A 20,000-nucleotide genomic window follows, 5' to 3' on the forward strand; every position below is an offset into this window, starting at 1 on the left:
GGCAAAAACCCAGAGAGCTACAGCACTGCACACAACAGCTACAATCCTGGCCCGAGTTGTTCAAAATGTGGATAACGTTATCCACCGGATAAATCACTATCCAATGGATATCGCAACTGATTTCGCTATGACTTATCCACCGGATAGTAATTTATCCGGCGGATAGCGCTATCCATTGTTTGAACAACTGGGACCTGGACAGAAAAAAATAAGACTTTTCAAGTTCCGTCCTTTTGGACAATAATTTCAACAACGGCCTTGAACAATACACGCTGTCTTCCCCTTTCCCCACCCAAAGCAATGGGGAGTTTTAGCAACGACACCGGCTACGGCAACGACAACACCACAAAGCAAGAATAACATTGGCAAAGGAAGGAAAACAAGTGCAGCACGCATTGAAGTGCATTTTTTGCTGTCATCCACAAAACAACAACATAAAATCACCAAATTTCAGGTTTTGACGACAACGTGAGCATAAAACAGGAAATCGCTCACTTTTTATCTTAACTTCAGAACCGTTCCAATAAATTCAGTTATATCTTATTAGATGTTTTGGTGCGTAGTACTGCTGAGTATTTTTACTAGTTGTACTGTATTTTGACAAGCCCACTAGGGCGAGTCAAAATACAAACAACGAGTGAAAATAGTCAGCAATACTACACATCTAATAAGCTACAGTGGAACCCCGTTAACACAGTCATCAACTGGCCCAAAAAAATTGGCCGTATTAACGGGGTGGCCGCACTACCAGGGTAGGGTGAAATTCATGACTAAAGGGCCGTAATGACAAATATCGCATTTGCACTTCCAAACGCTTAAAATTGTTAAGTATACTGTAAGTTCTGAGCCTAACATCAATACAAGAACAGGCCCAGCTTACTATGCTTCTAAAAAGAGGAAGCCGCCGTAATTACCTAACCGAAAGACTTCAGTATCAATCGTGTTTTTCATGAAAGCACAATGACTTAATCCCTTCGCGATTTGCCTTACTGATCATGTTTGTAATGAAAACAGGGAAGAGTGTTGCTGACAGTACTTTGTAAAGTAAATGGCTGTTCGATTACAGTGGTAAATAACAAAGGGCAATGAAATTGAAAGGTGTTTTGGTTTTCTGAATTTAGCACGAGTGGCCGTATTAACAGAGTAAAATTAAAGAGGATTCTACGGCTTGGGATTTAAAATTGAGGCTGATGGCTGTATTAATTAACAAGTGACTGCATTAACAAGGGTTTTCTATAAGAGAAAGTTTCGCCGTTTTGCCGGGCCAAAAAAAAGTGGGGTTCCACTGTATTTATTATCCAACTTTTTTGCACTAAATTTTTTAACAAATAACTTGTACACAACCAAGAACATGTGACTGATTGCGGGGCAACGCCAGCATCCAAACTAGTCAAACCGGTTCTCTACTGTACAATAACCAAGTGTACAATAACTAACTGTACAATATCGTGGGATATTTGTACTCGTTTCATGCGTTTTTTGTACAATAACTAATGCAGTTGGATAATATATCCAGTTATATGACAGTTTGCCCCTATGGTTCAAGGTGAACAAGATGGAATAATCCCGAAATACTAATTACGATAGCACTAAGTTACATTTTTAAGTGACATGGTAGTTAATGTTGCCGTCGTCCTTGCTAAAATTCCCTAACATTGTTTGTAAAGAAGTGGAAATAATCAAGTTGTCCCTCAACATTGTCTGGGGGGAAAGGGCGATCTGCAACAAGAGGGATTTACTTCATGTGGAAATAATTTGTTCACATGAAGGAAGTAAAACGCGTCCCTTGAGAATTTTGTCAAGGATTGTAGACTAAAGGCTTAACTATTAGAAAAAGAAAAACAATAACATTCCCAGCAATGACGGTAACGCACAATACCTTTGCCATCTGTTTGTGACCCTTCTTGTAAATGTCTTATTGACCTGAAACCCAATAAAGAATGTCAAAATATTTTAACACTTGCTGTTCTTTTAGGCAGCATTTACACGAACGCAGTTTCATTAACAACCGTATCGTTTTCGATGCGGTTACACCTTCTGTTTACACGACACCGACTGAAACTGTTGCCAAAACCGTGTCGATTTGAAACCGCTGCCAAAAGTGGTTTCATCTGTCTTGTAAACGGCGAAACCGTATCGATTTGAATGCGGTTACTATTTGGCGCGAAATTTGCACTGTTCGATCCAAAATGGTGAATTTAGCACGTAGTGCAGCGCTCTTACATAACATCACGACTTGGAGTTTCTGCCGACAACAGTTTTGTGTAAACACTTCCAAACCGCATCGATTTTGACGCAGTTTCAAAGTAGTGAAACCGTGTCGATATGAAACCGCATTCGTGTAAACGCTGCCTTAACATCATCATCATGCAGGATTTATGTAACCTGAACCAACAAGTATTTTACGGGCCTAACTTGCACAAGTCTCCTATGGCTAAGTACATGTAGTAGAGCAGGCCAAACAGAAGGTGGAAATGTTCAACTTAGAAACTGTTTAAAAAGCACTTTAAATTTTCCCAAGTAATTCCCATTCACCAACAAAATCATTATCAATTTTAACTTTGTCTCACGTTTACATTGTAACTTTTGGAGCAAGTAAACAGACATCAAATTACATACATGTACATACCACACAACAGGAAATAGAATTGCACCACAGCACATCAAGTCCACCAAAATAAAGAGTTCTTTGTGTTAAGAGTCAAGAAAAATTATCTGCATTGACATCCAATGCATACAAAAAATCTTTACTTCATTACTTCAATGCACTTATCTCAACAAGTACATGTAGTAGCAAAAAAATGTAGACCTGAGGACTTGTTTTTCAATTGGTTTTGTGATTCCTCGGACTAGAGTACCGGTATATACAATGTACATTGCAATCATCATCATCCCTATTAACTTGATTTTGAAGTCAATATTGAAAAAACTCACAGATGCACTTGCTTCGAGTGACAATAATCTTATTTAATTTACATGTACTAATTAAAGGATATCCATGTTGTATACAGCGTGTTAGCTTCTTCTGTGGACTCCATCACAATCTGAGCTGTGTTTGCTAAAATCTGTGCACAGGCAAGCAAAATACATAAAGTTACTCTTCAAGCTCCCAATGAAGTTTTTAATTTTCACAATTCCCATAATGTCAGCGAAAAGGGTTCTGAAAAATAATATTAAACAAACTGTATACACCAATTCAAGACGCAAGTTGATTGTACCTGTAGTGGTATAACAATCAGGAAAATCTTCTTGTCTCGGTCTGACAGGACGTGTTTGATGAAGAAGTACCCTGTGCCAATTAGCACAATGGTTGTGAACAAGAGAGCTCCCTTTAACCTGTAAAAACCCATATGGACATATATGCATTTGGAGAAATGTTTGAACTAGTTAACCCTTTACTGCCCAAGAGTGACACTTATAGATTTTACTCAGTCTAATGGCATACAATTTCACTCAACAATGGGGGGCCCCCTGGGCAGGAAAAGGTTAAGGCATGTTGAATGGCTTTGATCATTTGACCAAAAGGTAGGCTGAGAAAGACATTCCTCTGCCTCACAACAAACGTTGAACAAAAGGTGTGAAGTCCAACTGTAGAGGTGCTTTTTATGAACCAGGATGAATACAGTGACTGACCTTAGCAACACAAGAGTGACACACAATGTATTGCTAGTGACAAAGTTTGAACAATCATTATGGTCATTCCTGAAAACTAAACATCAATGTACACAAGCTGTGGTCCAAGTATGTGACTTGCAAGATAAATGAGGGTAAACATAGTATTATCAAGTTATTGTTACTTTGAGCACAGACTGTTGTGAACATGTGAATGTTCAGTGAGCCAAAAACACTGAAAAACAATGTACAGTAGATTGTTGTGAGTTTGTGATCAACTTTATTGGTAAACATCACCTCAAATCATTATCAGTTTTGAAATACTAATTTTTCCTTTTAACTTGCTTTTTTAAAAGTGACTTTTTTCTCATTACTTACAGATGAGTGATGTAGTACAGCACTTCCCAAGATTGTGGAGATTTTCCCTCAATGCTGATAAAGTGATAATTAACCTGGTAAATGTCAAAAAGTCCACAATCAACAACTTTTCCAGCCAGGTGCCAATATTAATCATCACTATTAGACGCATGTGGTTTAAAAAATACCATGGCAACGGCATATACGTCAGCTTAACTACCATTTTTGGCGACCAAAGGATCAAGGGTTTTGGAGAAAAAGGTAAATGACAAATAGGTACCAAAAACTGTGTTCAGCCACCTTAAAATACACACACTCACACATGCACGACTTCACACAGTCTGGACCTACCGACTGAAACATCAGATCTAGAGACTTCAACAAAACCAGCACAAACATCATGTAATGGACTTTGTACGTAAATTCCCTGAAGGTTAAATTAAAGCAATCACAGGTTAAAAAGCTGCATCTTAAGGGAGAAGGACTAGACTAAGTCTGATAGTAAAATTCAATCAAAGGTTCTGATATCATTATAATTTATAATTATTACGTTTAGATCACAATACCGCAATGAAGTCAGTTTGCATGACCTCCTCCAAATTCCATATAAAAATAAACAAACATTGAGCAACTTACTTATTCTTTCTTAGCAAATGCAGCCAGTAAATGGCAGTCCCAAAGAAGATGACAGAAAGTACACCAAACATGTAGGGTAATGGTTCCTGTAATGGAGACAAACATTTGGGTCTTAATGTTGCATATTCTTTAGATGAAGAGGTCACATTGACAAAGTTGAAGAGGTTCAGCCATCCATGTGACCATCCATGTTTCAGTGTCCTCTTTTTAAGAGGACACATATTGTTACACACATTTCATGGAATACAAAAAAGGCATGATTTACAGGTATTTCCAACAATGCAAACCCAGAATGCCTCAAAGAAAGGAAACATTTACAGTACATACAGAAATCTGATCAAAATGTTAATTCATTACTAACAATTACCGTATTTACCCATGTAAAAGTCGATCCCCCATTTTTGATGGCCAAAAAAGCAATTTCTTAATTTCTTTGTTAAATGTTCATGGGACACTAATCTTGTATTCTTCGATTTCTGGAAATGTGGACACACAAAAAAATCAGGGCCTCAAGTGCTTAATAGTTTTGTGGTTCAGCATCTGTTGTATATGCGGGCATTTTGTCCTTGAGTTTCGAAAAAGTCCTCAGAAAATCAAACATGTAAACCTCAAACTAACCTGTTTCGTTGTTCAAGGATAAAGGGCTTTTGAGGATAAGCACAAGACAAATTCCAGTGTCTATTTCATATTTGTGCTTGTGAGTATCTTCAACATTTAGAGTTGGACAAATCCTTTTTCATTTCAACTGGAATTGCTTACATTCGTTTTGAAGTATTTTGTCATTCATTTTGAAGTTTTTTGTTCGCTTTTGTCCACTGCATTCGTTATGCCCAAGACAATAAATTACTTAGCTGGAACTTGGATCAAAATCTTTGACCCGTGTATAAGTCGAGGGCGATTTTTGGAGCTTCTTTTGAGGCCATAAAAGGTCGACTTATACACGGGTAAATATGGTATTCATTATTGCAATAACAAATTTAAAGATGATTCTTGAACAGAAATGGACATCTCACCTCTCCAGCAGACAAATAGTTATCAACATTTTTCTCTTGAATGTCAATCTGTTAAAGAGCATTGAAAATATTTTAAAACATCAAGGTTTTGAATTTTTAAAAAAGGTGAGTGGGCAGGAGGTAAATTAAGTGCCTAAATGTACAATGTATGTATTTCCAATAAAATTCTACCAAGGGCTTAAGTTCTTATTGCAACATAATAGAGAGTATATAGATAGGGCACAACTGACATTATTTTAATTCAGATACACTGTAACATTACCACAACAATTATATATATAATAAATAATTACTATTTTTTATACCATCAATTAAAAATAAATATTAAAAAAATGAATTTTAATACTGAAAGGTACACATATGGGAGCCCAAAATAACTATAAATAAAGCTACATGTAATCAAGATAGGTCTCCCAAATATTGGAAAAAGAAAAATAGGCTGACACTGTACAATGTCTGTGTAAACGTGAAATGAAAATGTATGTGAAGATGTATAATGAAGGTACAGTAAACACCCACATATAAGAACAAGTGGATTAAGAACAACAGGCTGAAATTTGGCCAATAAAGCACCATATGAATAAGAAAAATTCAGCTCTTTGTCTACGATTAAATACATGTATTTATTTCAAATTTAGTCAGATTATAAAATACCATGAAATTTCCTTTCCTCTACATGTACATTGTACATCTACATACTAGATCCCGCAAAATCTTGACAAAAGACATAACGCACGGCGGGTGGTCTGCAGGGACTGGTCTAAGTGCAGTACTTTCACTTTAAAAGCACTGTTATCATGAAAGACTGACTTTATTCCAACCAATGGATTGTGCGTAGCCAAAAGCTGTATTTTATACTCATCACAATTGCTGTGCCAGAAATTTACTCGAATGGGATCCCCTTGACTTCTGGCAAGGTTCGTTGGGGATATACTGTATATATTAGTGGCATGTTGATCAATGGTTTGTTGTGAAGGGTCTTGTGCATTAGGGAAAGCCTGGTAACTTTCCTCTGACTTCCCAATGTTCACTACTTACATGTATAATAAGGAATTCTATCTATCCGTCCCTGAGAAAGTTCAAAAGCTCTCTTTACCTGTATTGTCACTTGCATTTCTTTTGCTTTAGGAGAAGGACAGTTGTGAAAATAAAGGTTATATAAACCCTCCTCAGCCTTACTCTTGATTTGTACAACAAACTGCAAAGGATCAAGCTTGAAATCAATAATAACAATTATGAATTAAGGCCTACAGGTACAAAGGGCTAAAGTGCTGTAGCTAGAAGTGATCCCCCTTGTCGTGCCCTGTGGTGTCACATTGCTTCCATAATTTGCAAAATAATTGGCAATAATTATTAGAAAGATGGAAGCACCAGAATGAGTTTAGTTCAGTTGGTTCTTATGAGGATTTTACAGCTTTTATGTCCAAGTTCTATCAACTAATGCATGCTTGCCTAGCTTGCTCTTTGCTCCTTTTTCTGCACTCATTTAAAAATTAAAGGTGTTACAATTGAACCCACTGGGAACTCGGAAAAATCTGAGCCCCAGATGGGATTCGACCCCACGACCCTCCGTGATCTAGTATGGATGCTCTAACCACTGAGCTACATGTACTGGAGACTCTGGTGAGCAAGGGTGAAAAGTGGGTATTTGACTTGAGCTGCATCACACAGCCACAGAGTCAAATAATTTATTGACTGACAGCATTTGATTTGTGTTAAAACGTTCTCTCACATTCGCTCATTTAAAAATTGACCTGTAATATATACGTGTATAAACTGAGAAGTGACAAATGACAGGAAGTAAAAGTGCTTGCTCCTCAGTTTCTACTGATAGTCCACCTTCAGAGCTGACCTACATGTAGCAAATGACATTATGGAAAAAAGACTTGAACTTCCTCTTTGAACCATAAGTTCCCTTTTTTCTCCTACTGCCTGAATTTTGTGTTCATTTTTATGACAAAATAAATGATGATAATTTACTGTTCTACATAATTATTTTATTTTTTAATTAGTCTGTACAAAAGACATTTTTAAATAGTATATAAAACATTTGTTGGTACTCATAACTGGCAAGTGAGACTACGTGCCACAAATAAAAGCACTACTTGTCAACTAAAAATTACCAGTAATAGCAAATTAATTATTGAAGTTATTGATGCAAAAGAATGCCACCATTAAGTTAAACAGAATAATACAGTCAAGAAAATCAGCATTACTTACATTGCCAGAGTATCTGTACTGTGATACATTGTTTTTCACTCTGTGTAAGGGCAAGGTTTGAACTTTACTTCTACCAAGAGAGGATTGGGTTATTTCAGGAAGTCCTCGTTTTCGACGTCTCCTCTGTTGTGTGGGTGAACCAGCAGAAGAATGAGTGGCAGTAGGGCTATTATTATCTGATCTGCTGCTTGGTGGAGAACTTGTAACATTTTCATGATCCACTGGAGAAGTAGTCACATTTTCTGAAGATATTGTAGATGCTGGCAGATTTGTATGCATGCCATTTTCTACAGCAGTGGGTACAGTTACAGGTAATTTTTTCTCAGCCGTAGATGTGGTCTTACTGCTCTTTGAGATATTGATAATGGTAGAATCTTTTGGTGGTCCTGAATTATGGCTCGTTGCAACATGGGCTAACGTGCTACTTTTGGCCAAGGAGGACACAGGTAAAGTTGTTGTTGCCATAGCTACCATTTTTTGATGAATAGACTTGTCAACAATGGTCAAGTTTTGGAAATCTCTGCCAGACGTGCTTATCACTAGACTATAACAAAAACACAAAATGCCTGCGATTAATAGTACTTTTACTTGACAGTACTGTTTGAAAAAGATTTGAATGAGTATAATTCTACCAGAGATGTGCAGGTCCTATCAATTGGGGACTACAAATGAAATAATATTGCAGTTACATGTAAGGTCAAATAAAATGCTAAAAGATAAGAGAGAGTAATACCTCTTACAATATAAATATGCAACAGAACTGTAACTAATTGAAGGGCAGAATGCTTCATGGAAGTGTAAACGTATACTGTTACAGTAACATTCTTCAGAATTTCATCAAATTGATGCAACAGTTTTAGCAATAAACAGTGCGACTCCACAAGACATCACAAAAAATTTAGGCAGCAAGGTGAAAACACTGTGAGAAAACAATAGTTTGACAACCATTCTTTTTCTGTCTTTTGCATACGCAGGTGTACAACCAGCCAAACCAGTTGAAATGGTTATGCTTACAACTGACCAGCCTTTCAATCAATTTAGCTTTCCTAATGTACCAAAATAACGTCAAGGTAATGAAATGTGCAACATACTGTCTATTCTCCAGATCAAACGTGATAATTGCCAGTGATATTTGATTGCCAGGTATGAACAATGCAGATGCATTTTTGGTGAGAATGCACTTTTCACTATGTTGTTCCTGAAAGTAAAAAAACTTACATACATGTAACTGTCAAAATAATTTAAATATTGTCAAGTACTAAATATTATTGGTAGAATGAGCAGGAGCAGTAAGGTCTAAAAATTTAAGAAAACTTACAAAATTAAATTGCCAGTGGCCAGATAATACTGTACGCGTATGTTGCAGGTGCAAACTAGGTCATTTTGTTTCAACCTAGGTCATTTTATTTTAAACTGGGTTGAAATTGATAGTAGGAAACATCAACAAAAACCCATCAATTATTAGTAAGTACGTGTAATATATTGGTTAGTAAATTGGTCCTAGAGGAAAGGGGATGAACTTAGTGCAGCTTAGATTTTCATGAGTATTTTATAATACCCCAATGGTTGTTAAGTCTAGGCACTGATTTTAAATGGTTAGCATTAAGATTGGGGTTAGGCATACAGTGCATGACAACCAATTCTACTTTTCTTTCTCAGAGCTTTTTAGGACATTGTTTATCAATTGATGAGTCTCCTTAGGATGGCAGAGGGCAACTACTGAATTATCGTCCAAGGAGTAAAAGAACTGAAACATACATGATGTCTTGTTGATTTTTAATTTGCTTAGTTATTTCCTCTATCTTTTGCTTACTTTAAATTCGTAATAATCAAAGGCAAGTATTTAAGACAAAACTTTGAAAAGTCAGGAAAAAGGGTTTAATAATCTATTGAGTAGAAGCCATTTTGTAGGCTCTTGAAAGTGTTACTTCTTTTGAATTATGAAATAAAATATTTGTTCCTTTTTTTCAATTTTGCTGAGTGCTAAACTATTTTGGCACAGTCCCCTTCAAGTTCTTCAATTTGAGTTGGACGAAGGGGCGTTTCCTTTTCCATTTTACTAATTTTCAGCGCAACAGAATCTTGAAGTTCGAACTTCTTGATTTTCTTCTTCTGGTGTATGACAACTGCAAAAGGCAGACTGCTGGCTGCCTGCAAATAGCGCTGATAAGCAGTATTTAAGCTAAACACCCATTTCATACAGTGCTGATAAACAGTATTTAAGGCTCAGGAGCCATTTTTGAGCGGTTAACTTTCAATAACTGTGATGCAGGGTTAGTCTGCAGTCCACGGTCTGCAGTTGGCAAGTGTCAGACACCGCTCTCCTTTAATGTCAGGCTCATCCTGCCACTTTTTCAAATTATTCACCATTTTCCTGCTCTGCATGTGATGTAGCTGTGACTTGTCCACCTATTTGTGGCTTTTTAATTTCTTTTCTCTGAGAGATTCTGAAAACCACTTCATACAGCATTTTGCCAATTGTTCTGTGAATGGTTATGTGTTTTTTTACAAGCGGTTTCTCCAAGATGATGACAATGTGTCATAACGTCATTTCTCCCACATACAGTGTACAAGAAGCCACTGAATTAGAAAGCAACAAAGAATTATAACAATAACCATACGAACTGTTCATACCATGTACGGTGAGATTCCATCACTTCCCGTCTTCTCCAAGGAAAATCCAAACTAAAACAAAAGTTAGTTTACATTTAAATTTATTGCCCCTGATATCAATTTTTTTCTGCAAACATCAGCAAAAGTTTATAAAAGAATCTCACAGACACAGTGAAAAATGCAAGATTAAAAAACACTTTATGGTTCTGTTAACGCTAAGGGAAAAACTTCCTAGCACTCTGAAGATCCTAAAAGGAATGTTGGCCAGAAGCCACGGGTTTACAAACAAAGCCTTGCACTCAGGGGTTTCATTAGAAGCGGGTCACTGGCTGTATACCTCCATCTGTTTGTCAGAAATTTTTTTGTCTCACCGCTGGCTACTCTGCCTTTATTTTCACTCAAACCCTTATAAAAGACAAGAGTCACCGCCGCTTACATTGATTAGTCCAGGCATCTAACAATAATAATAATAATAATAATAATAATAATAATAATAATAACAACAAGATGCTTCCGTGAAGCATACACTGGGTTGCCTGTGGTACGTGCTACAGAAAATCAGAAGGCACTGAATTGTGTGGTATTGAAATACAGCATTCCAGTCTCTGAAGAATAAGAAATAAAAGAGAAGCGAGAAACATTGGCTTCTGGGCTGACATGTTGATAATTTTCAAGTTCCCTCACAACTTCTTTTCACCACAAGTGTGCCCTCTGAGCATCTGACAGCTTTGTAATACTAAACTTCACTGAAGTTAAGCCCCGTTCAGCGGGGTTAGTGTTAGGATGGGAGACCAAAACAATAAACCCCTCAAAAAAAACAGAAGCATCTGACCGAAAATACTATTAACACTAACAAATGCGAACTCAGCAAGGTACAGATTTTGTTAGCTTGCTTTATACAAAACAAATATTGATGAAAAAGCAAATAACTATTGATACACAGTTTTTAGAAAGAGTGGAAGGAAGGTTCCAGGACAGTCGATCGAGAATAAAATATTTACGACATGAAAACAACATTAATTTTGAACCGTGAATATAGAATATAAAAAGTTACTATCAGCGACAAACATTTCGGGAGATTTTTGCTACGTTCAAGTAAATTGCAAAATCGAAAGTGACATGGCCGGAATTCAGCGGGCGCCGTGATTAAGTTACCACGGCACTTGCCAAACATTGAAGCATCTGTGTCAAATGATGGCAAGATACCAGGTTTTTGTAAGTTTCTTTTTCTGTCAAGTGTTATAAAGTTTGACAATGAAATGAGCAAAGTCAAAACAAAGATCACAATCGCCCAACTCTTGTTTATGCAAAGTCAAAATTTACTCTCCAAGACGCATACGACGTTATTTATCACCAGGTAATTCCATCATTTTGGCAATAGCAGCTACTTTATTATTCATCTGCGTCACAAGTTTTCACTGATTTTGGGGCTCATTTTGTTGAAACTCAAGCACGCTTCCAACAGGCCTGTGAACCCTTCCTGCTTACAGAGCAATAATAACAAACTTCTCCCATATCACATTTCAACCTTAAGCTCGAAAATTCAATACACAACATGATATTATAATTCACAAAGGCAGAAAATACCACAGAATCCTTTTCCAGCGAAAAATGTATTGAAACAAACAACATATTTGCTCTTAGAGGCGAAAACCTCTTCCTATTTCATTGCGTGCGTGAAGACAAGAAACTCAATCGTGTCAAATTACCATGTACTTCAGGTAAATACAGCTCACTTTGATTTCGTCTCGACGGGCAATAGATTGTTGTCGAAGTCCAGTACTCGTCGCTTTTGAGATTCCTGCCTAGTTTATCCAACTTACTTTCCATTATTGAGCTCCATAAGGGTATATTTTGTTTAAGGATCCACTAAAACGCCATTTGCGTTACATGACTTTCGACGCCATTGCAGGCTAAGTTAATGATTCTACTGTGTCCACCAGAGAAATCTACTCAGTTCCACTACCCTCTCGATCCTAAGAAAATACGCGCAGAAGGCTCTATACACAAAGACACCACTTACCAGGGGAGTGACAGGAAAGACTTTAACCGACACGGAAAAAATATATATATATTAAATAAATAAAAAATAAAATAAAATAAAATAAAATAATAAAACAAACAAACTAAACACAGACCTCGACTGGGTTTGCCATAGGCAACCCAGTAATAATAATAATAATAATAATAATAATGTCGTGAACGGGTCTCGCGACAAATAATCACGCGCTTGATGTAATTTTAAAATTATTTATTTTCCTACAATTCTAGCTTGACACGTTGTCTCTGAAAAAAACTCTCCTCTCCTACTGCACAAAAAAAGGTCTAAAGTTCACCGAGATTATATTTCCAATAGCTTACATTTCAAGTCTTAGGGTTCGGCAGTTCGGGTTTCAAAATCACGCAATGTAACGCTAACGTCCGCGACACTCTCCCCCTATTTGACTCTTATGATGTCAAATATAAATTGAACAAGGTAAACGATAACATTAACAACTCTAAATCACATTGAAAAGTTCAGTTCTCATTTAGTTCATCTTCTGCTATCGCAGCTATGCGCTGACGGGCACTGACTGCAGCACGTCTAGGTTGGAACTCTGAAGCTCGAGCATTCAATCTAGCAGTCCCCTCTTGGGTGTTTCTGTTACAGGACAGCTCAAGTGGATAGAGATGTTGAGCTGGTCGTTCCAGGAAAGATTTTCCAGCCCTCAGTCGCACTGCTCTCACTATCCCGTCTCTACCAGGGATTAACTTGTCCACTACACCGAGCCTCCACAATCCTCGATTTCTTTCTTCACCCTTGATAAGTACAACGTCTCCCGGAGTCAAGGCTGTTTCTTTGGTTTTCTGGTTAAGGTTGTGGCGCTCTCTGAGGGACTTGAGGTACTCGTTTTTCCATCTCAACCACAGCACCTCCTTGCACCTTCGCAGGTACTTGGCTCGTTTTCTGAGGCTATCATCCTCCATGTTGCTCGGGTCTTCCTCTGGGAGTTGATTTGGTTGGCCGAAGAGCATAACGCTGGGGGTCAGTATCGGCATTTGGACGTCGTCCTCCACATAATCGAGGGGTCTGTCGTTAACAATTCTCTCCACATCTAAGATGACCTCTTCAAGTTCGTGCCATCTGAGGTTCCCATTACCAATGGACTTGTACAGACTCTGCTTCACTACGCCGATCAATCTCTCAAATTGTCCCCCCCACCATGGGGCTCGGCTGAGGTTGAATTGCCAAGTTATTTCTTGTCTGGCGAGGAAGTCGTTCAACCTTTCATCCTTCATAACGTTCCTCAGCCACTTCGCTGCTGCCACAAAGGTTTTCCCATTGTCTGAAAAGATCTTTTCGGGGCGCCCTCTTCTTGATATAAATCGTTTTAAGCTGCTTAGGAACTCGTCAGTGCTCTGGCTCGGTAACAGGTCCAGGTAGACCGCTCGGGTGAGACTACAGGCGTAAAGAACAATGTAAGCCTTCATTTCCTTTTTGGTCTTGCTGAGGTACTTAATTGGTCCAGCAAAATCCACTCCAATGAACTTGAATGGTACTGATCCAGCTGTTCTTTCCTTCGGCAAGTTGCCTGTCGGTGGATTTGGGAGTGCCGCCACTTGAAATCTTTTGCAGCCGTGACAGCCCCTAATCACTTGCTTTGTCAAACGTCGTAACCGTGGCACCCAGTACTTCTCTCGAACCTTCGCCATCGTCATGCCGACTCCCCCGTGCAAGGTTTGGGTGTGCACGTGCATGACCAGCTTCTTGGTGAACAGTGCACTTTCGGGTAAGTAGATTGGATAATCTCCTTGAATGCGGCCCCTGCATTCATATAAACCGTCTTCATTCTTCTGAAGGTTTAATCGTAGCTGATCTTCTTTGAAACTGGCTGTATTCAGGCATCTGACTTGACTATCTCGCACCCAGAACTCTATCCGACGGTTTATCTCCGCAGTGTTGAGAGGACCGCTGATCTTCTGTTGATGTTTCAACTTGCAGTTTTGGATAAACCGTGTTATCCATGAACAAATTCGAACCGCCCTCCAAAGATCCCACTTCTGTAATAACTGGTCAAGTTCTTTGTCGTCTGCTATTGCCACGGCGAGAACCTCCTTGATCACTTTTGCCTCAGCTTGAGTTTCTTTGCTTGGGCTAGTGACGATGTCTGACGGCCAATTCTCTGGGTATGGTAACCAGGACGGTCCTTGAAACCACAGATCCGCACATTCTCCTGCTTTTCCTCCTCGACTGCCCAGATCGGCAGGGTTTTCCTTTGAACCCACGTGGCGCCAATGAATGTATTCCTTGTCTTGGATTTTTCGGACCAATTACTCACGAATTGCTTGTACTCCCCACCACCCTTGATCCAGTGGAGAGCAACACTGCTATCTAGCCAGCAATGGACACTTGTTACGGGAAATCCTTGTAGGGCTTGTTTCACGTTGTGCACCAGATTAGTAGCCATATGGCCGGCTACCAGTTCAAGCCTCGGTATGGTTAATCCCTTCTTTGCAAGCCTGGACTTGGCGGCTACGAGTCCCTGTGATATACCTGAGGGTTGATGAGACACAGCGTATACTGCTGCTGATAAGCCTTGGCTGCTTGCGTCGCCGAAAGCGTGGAGGCTAATGCTAGTTATTTCTTCCTGGTACTGAACGATGCTTCTTGGTGCTTCAATTATTTCGGGAAGATTTCCCTCCCACGTCTTCCAGCTGGCCGTCTGTTTCCTTGGTAGTTCTTGGTCCCATGGAATTCGCAGCTCACACGCTTGTCGGTAGAGCACCTTTCCCTCCAGAGTGATGGGTGATGCTAACCCTAAGGGATCATATATCTTTGCTAACTTCCCCAGGACTTCTCTCTTGGTGACATTCTCGATCGCTTCCGGAAAGCTGATTTGGATTTTGTCCGTGGCCTTGTTCCAGCGCACACCGAGTAATTTCGTTTCTCCTCCTTTTACACCCAACTGGTCTTTGGCGTAGGTTTGGGCTTCGCATCCTTGAGAACTCTGCTGCTCTTCTGGTCCTTCCTCTCGATATTCTGGCCGCTCCAGGATAGGGACATTAGAGTGCCATTTATGTAGCTCGAATTTTGCCTCTCTGAAGATGGTCTGGGACATTTCCTTTAAATGGTGTGCACGCGCGATCGTTTTATCGCCGCTGATTAGGTCATCGACGTAAAGGCTTCTTCTTATTTCCTCTATTGTGTCTGGATACTTGTGTTCGAGGTTGTTAAGATGCTGTTCGATTACTCCGCCCAACAGAAATGGCGACGTTGACATCCCGAACAGCGCCCGTGTGAAACGCAGGGTTTCGACTTCCTTGCTCTCCAAATCTCTCAACCAATGAAACCGCATTGCGTCTCGGTCTTCCTCTCTTATACGCACTTGCAAGAAGGCTTGCCTTAGGTCTCCAGCTAATGCCACTGGGTGGAAGCGGTTCCTTGTCAGCACACTCCAGAGCTTGTTCTGCAATGGTGGCCCAGTCTCAAGGCAATCATTGAGGGATGGGGCCTGGTGGTAGGCTCGCGCAGAAGCATCATAAACAATGCGGATTTTTGTGCTCTCCGCCGTCTCTCGCACCACTGGTTTGTGTGGGATATAGAATTCTTTGCCTTCTGGTTCGCCTTCGGCACTCTCGACTATTCCTTGGGCTAGTTGATCTCGGATGATTTCATCGTACTTTTCCAACATCCCTGGTTGCTTCTCCAGTTTCTTTACGAGGTTCTCCAGGCGTTTCAGACTTCCTGGCTTATTGTTGGGAAGGGGTGAATGGTTACCCTTCCAGAGTAAGCCAGTCTCGTACCATCCTTCTGGGTCCCTTAGGAGTTGCTCCTTGAACTCTTCGTAAACAAGGTCTTGATCGCCAACCGAATGGTCTTGTAATCCGAGCACGTCAAGTCTGCAGAGGTTCTCGTAGTCAACAGCGGAAGTTTGTGTTAGGAACATGCTGGTGAGATTTGGTTCACTTCCGGGTGACAAGATAGTCCACCCCAGGCGGGTCCATTCTGCGATGGGTTCTCCGGGTTTGCCGATTCTGGGTGTGGTCTCTGTTTTGACTTGAGCGTACTCGCTGGCACCAAGGATAAGGTGAACTGGTAAATCCCTTTTCGTATCGATGTCGTCCATTTCTACCCCTTTCAGATGATGGTATCGTCCAATCATGTCCTTGTATCCCGGGTTGCCTAAGCTGAGCAGGACACCACGATTTACTTTGGTTACCTCGGTCCGAAGCTGAAATGCACCTGATAAGCTCTTAACGACGACTTCATGGATTTCAATCTCTCTTGTTGTTGCCTGCATCATCATTTCAATTCGTTTCAGCTCTTTTCGCACTGGTTGTTTCCTTAGTCGGTCGAGTAATGCGGCAGAAGCATATGAGCTCCCAGCACCGGTATCAAGTAGGGCACGACAATGTATCCCTCCCACGTTAACTACAACGACTGGATAGGTAACCGCGCCTCTTCCGGTTGCCACTAACATATGTTCTTGATGTTGAGATGTTTTCTCACAGATAGATGAATGATGACGCCGTTTGCAAATTCTGCAGGTGGAAGTGCTGCGACATTCTGAGGCCTTATGATTTGCACCAGTACAATTGAAACAAAGTTGTTTTACGTTCAACAGTCTCCTTCGTTCTTGTATCGTGGTGACTTTATCGCAGTTGATGGACTGGTGAGATGAATTATCGCAGTAAACGCATGGCTTTCTTCTGGGGTCTTGTTGGTTGGCCTGGTACGTCCTTGATCGAGGTGGCTTAGGCAGCGTTGGTTTTTCTTGCTGATATTTATCTTCCAATTTCGGAGGGTTTCTTTCTGTCCACTTGCGCAAGGCTTCAAGTAGTTTCGGAAAATCCCATTCCTGCCAGTTGTCATCAGTGCGCACCAGGTCACCTTTTATACCCTCCAACTTGTCGAGCGTCATTCGAACGTAACCATTGATTTCCTTTAATTTACCCATAGTCTCCAATGCTTGAAGATTTGGGGACAACTTCTGGTAAAATTCCATGATTTTGTTGGGGTTCGTTCCATGGATAGCGGGCAAAGACATTACGTTGTTTACATACGCGTTAACTATTTCGCTAACCTTTCCATAATTAGTGTTCAAAATGCTTTTCGCCCTCTCGTAGCCTTCTATAGTAAAGGGTAGGCCGTCAACTGTTATTCTAACCCGTGGCTCCAGCAGCTCCGTCAGATAAGAAAATTTGGTGATTTGGGGCACATCAGCCGAGTCAATTTCTGCTTTGAACTGGTTCCAAAACCTCAGCCAATCTGTATGCGTGCCATTGAACCTTGTAATTTGTAATTTGGGCAGCTTCGCGTTGATTGATTGTTCTTTAATCTGGCATTTTCGGTTTTCTTCGATTTTCGCCTCGTATTTAAGTTTCTGCTCTAATTTTTCCTTTTCAAAACGCATTTCTTCTTGAAATTTCTTTTCTCTAATTACAGCTGCTTCATCTTCTTCCCTTTTCTTTTCGTTTTCGAGCGCCGCGCTCCTGAACGTCTTAATTTTTGACCCGAGGTTGTCAATGGCCTTTTCAAACACGCTTAATTTTTCTTCAAGGTCTGTGCTCCATTTTAAGATTTCTTCTCCGTCATCCCCCTCTTCGAACCTCAATTCTTGTACTCTTACCTTGAGGTCATGAACTTCGTCCACTTTCTTGGCTAAAGTTGTTTTCAATCTCTCTACTGATGCAAAGTTTTCCTTTTTCACCGCGTCGCTTGTCTGTCCATTCGTAAAGGTGAGAAGTTGTAGTTTCGCCTCTATTGATTTGTAAAGGTCTTCCATGCTTTCCAGTGTCCTGGCGGGGTCGCCACTTTTGTCGTGAACGGGTCTCGCGACAAATAATCACGAGCTTGATGTAATTTTAAAATTATTTATTTTCCTACGATTCTAGCTTGACACGTTGTCTCTGAAAAAAACTCTCCTCTCCTACTGCACAAAAAAAGGTCTAAAGTTCACCGAGATTATATTTCCAATAGCTTACATTTCAAGTCTTAGGGTTCGGCAGTTCGGGTTTCAAAATCACGCAATGTAACGCTAACGTCCGCGACACTAATAATAATAATAATAATAATAATAATAGTCTTAATTACCAAAAGATAAAAGTACTATCTTTGTTACATTCTAATCACCTACCTATAGACACACTCAATAAAAATCTACCCTAAATATTAAACTAGTTAAACTACAAATGCATGATATAAAAACTATATAGAAACTACATTATCTTGTGTTTAAAAATCAGTCTGTTTACATAAGATGTCATAAATCGTTTGGTATTAACCTTGGGTAGGGCACACTGTTTTTTACTCAGATTATATTTATTCCCCTTTTTATGTGGTAAATTCGAGCCTAACGGATGGTTATCTACAGAGGTAATAGCCTTTAAAATCTTACAGTCCTGTCTATATAAAAGATCCTTAATGGGATAGAAACGGGAAAAGAAACAAAGCGGTGCTTGTAGCAACGATTTAAAAAATGTTGTATAATATTCAAATCTGGTTCTGATGCTCCGTACACAGAAAGGCAGTATGTAAAATTTGGTAGAACTATGGACTTAAATAAATGGCCCATCTCTACTTGAGAGTATTGCTCCTTTCTAAGGGACCTTAAAACATGCAAACATCTGTTTGCTTTGATTAATTTCAGTCTTACATATTCAGTGAACTTGCAGTTACATGGCACTTTGAAGGGTAACACCCCGTGAAGACAGACTGTTACATTGTGAGACATTGTAAATTTTCTCATATTGTATGTTATTGTTCTTCTTCCTAGCAATGAGTTCCTTGCATTTGCTAGGGTTACAAATCATATTACGAACATTTGTATCCTCTCTAGACCAATTCAAAAATAGTTCTACTAAATAGTCCTGAAGACAGATCAGAATTACTGCTTTTCGTATAACGTTGAATGTGTTTCCTGACATTGGGTCGGTCGGTCGGATTGAAAAAAAAAACAACCTGAAAAAAAATCATAAGCAGTCTCGGAATCAGAGGCCTGGTACCCCAGCATCATAGCTGTGGAGCCAGGAAAACAACAAGACCTGAACCCAAAATCAATATGGCGGAAAAGTTGGTGGATGTTGTTGCAAAATTAAGGGTGCGTTCGATTGACCATATTCCGGAATAGGAATACATGGAATAGAAAATAGAAATCTCTCGTTTTTATGGAGATTCACATAAAAATTGTCAAACATTGGCTAAAATGCTATTTTAAACACATTTTATTATCCTTGCTGCTTCAAAACGTGGCAAACATACCATTTTAACCATCATGCCACGTATTATTATTCCAGAATAGGGTCAATCGAACGAGCCCTAAAACAGTGTGGGAAAAAATGCAAAAATGGTTTAAAACAGTCGTGGAAGATACGATAAGGCAGGTGGTGGGAGCATTAGGTACTGTTCAATACCATTGAGAACACCACTGTAGAACTGATCCAGGTAAAGGTCAGTGAAGAGACCTGGGTAAGGCACTAGAGTTGTGCGGAGCAAAGGTAAGATTAAACAAGACATACGTTGGCTTCCTGAGGCAACTTTAATTTTAGTTTCTCAGAGCTTCAACAATT

General features: G+C 39.6%; 2 protein-coding genes across 4 annotated transcripts in view; both read right to left on the minus strand.

The window, feature by feature from the left end:
- LOC138022717 (protein GPR107-like) overlaps positions 1 to 20,000 on the minus strand; it is a 28,542-nt gene that overhangs the window by 7,928 nt on the left and 614 nt on the right. Inside the window, exons 3-15 of one of the 3 annotated variants that reach the window (XM_068869679.1) lie at positions 10,473 to 10,523; positions 8,930 to 9,036; positions 7,938 to 8,382; positions 7,839 to 7,901; positions 6,715 to 6,816; positions 5,619 to 5,666; positions 4,606 to 4,691; positions 4,321 to 4,396; positions 3,991 to 4,064; positions 3,219 to 3,336; positions 2,996 to 3,065; positions 2,630 to 2,690; positions 1,880 to 1,923 (exon numbers count right to left, since the gene is read on the minus strand). In XM_068869679.1, coding sequence (XP_068725780.1) covers positions 1,880 to 1,923; positions 2,630 to 2,690; positions 2,996 to 3,065; positions 3,219 to 3,336; positions 3,991 to 4,064; positions 4,321 to 4,396; positions 4,606 to 4,691; positions 5,619 to 5,666; positions 6,715 to 6,816; positions 7,839 to 7,901; positions 7,938 to 8,382; positions 8,930 to 9,036; positions 10,473 to 10,523 — 1,345 coding nt within the window. Of the gene's footprint in view, positions 1 to 1,879; positions 1,924 to 2,629; positions 2,692 to 2,995; positions 3,066 to 3,218; positions 3,337 to 3,990; positions 4,065 to 4,320; positions 4,397 to 4,605; positions 4,692 to 5,618; positions 5,667 to 6,714; positions 6,817 to 7,838; positions 8,383 to 8,929; positions 9,037 to 10,472; positions 10,524 to 20,000 lie in introns of all 3 variants that reach the window. The other 2 variants (XM_068869677.1, XM_068869678.1) reach the window with 2 other exon arrangements.
- On the minus strand, positions 12,699 to 17,882 carry LOC138038022 (uncharacterized). Its single transcript, XM_068883850.1, has 2 exons — positions 15,152 to 17,882; positions 12,699 to 13,934 (listed from the first exon to the last, which is right to left on the minus strand). The coding sequence occupies exons 1-2, from the start codon at positions 17,843 to 17,845 to the stop codon at positions 12,969 to 12,971; spliced, it is 3,660 nt and encodes a 1,219-aa protein (XP_068739951.1). The 5' UTR covers positions 17,846 to 17,882; the 3' UTR covers positions 12,699 to 12,968.

Source organism: Montipora capricornis, chromosome 2, assembly GCF_036669925.1.
Source record: "Montipora capricornis isolate CH-2021 chromosome 2, ASM3666992v2, whole genome shotgun sequence".
Taxonomy (NCBI): Eukaryota; Metazoa; Cnidaria; class Anthozoa; order Scleractinia; family Acroporidae; genus Montipora; species Montipora capricornis.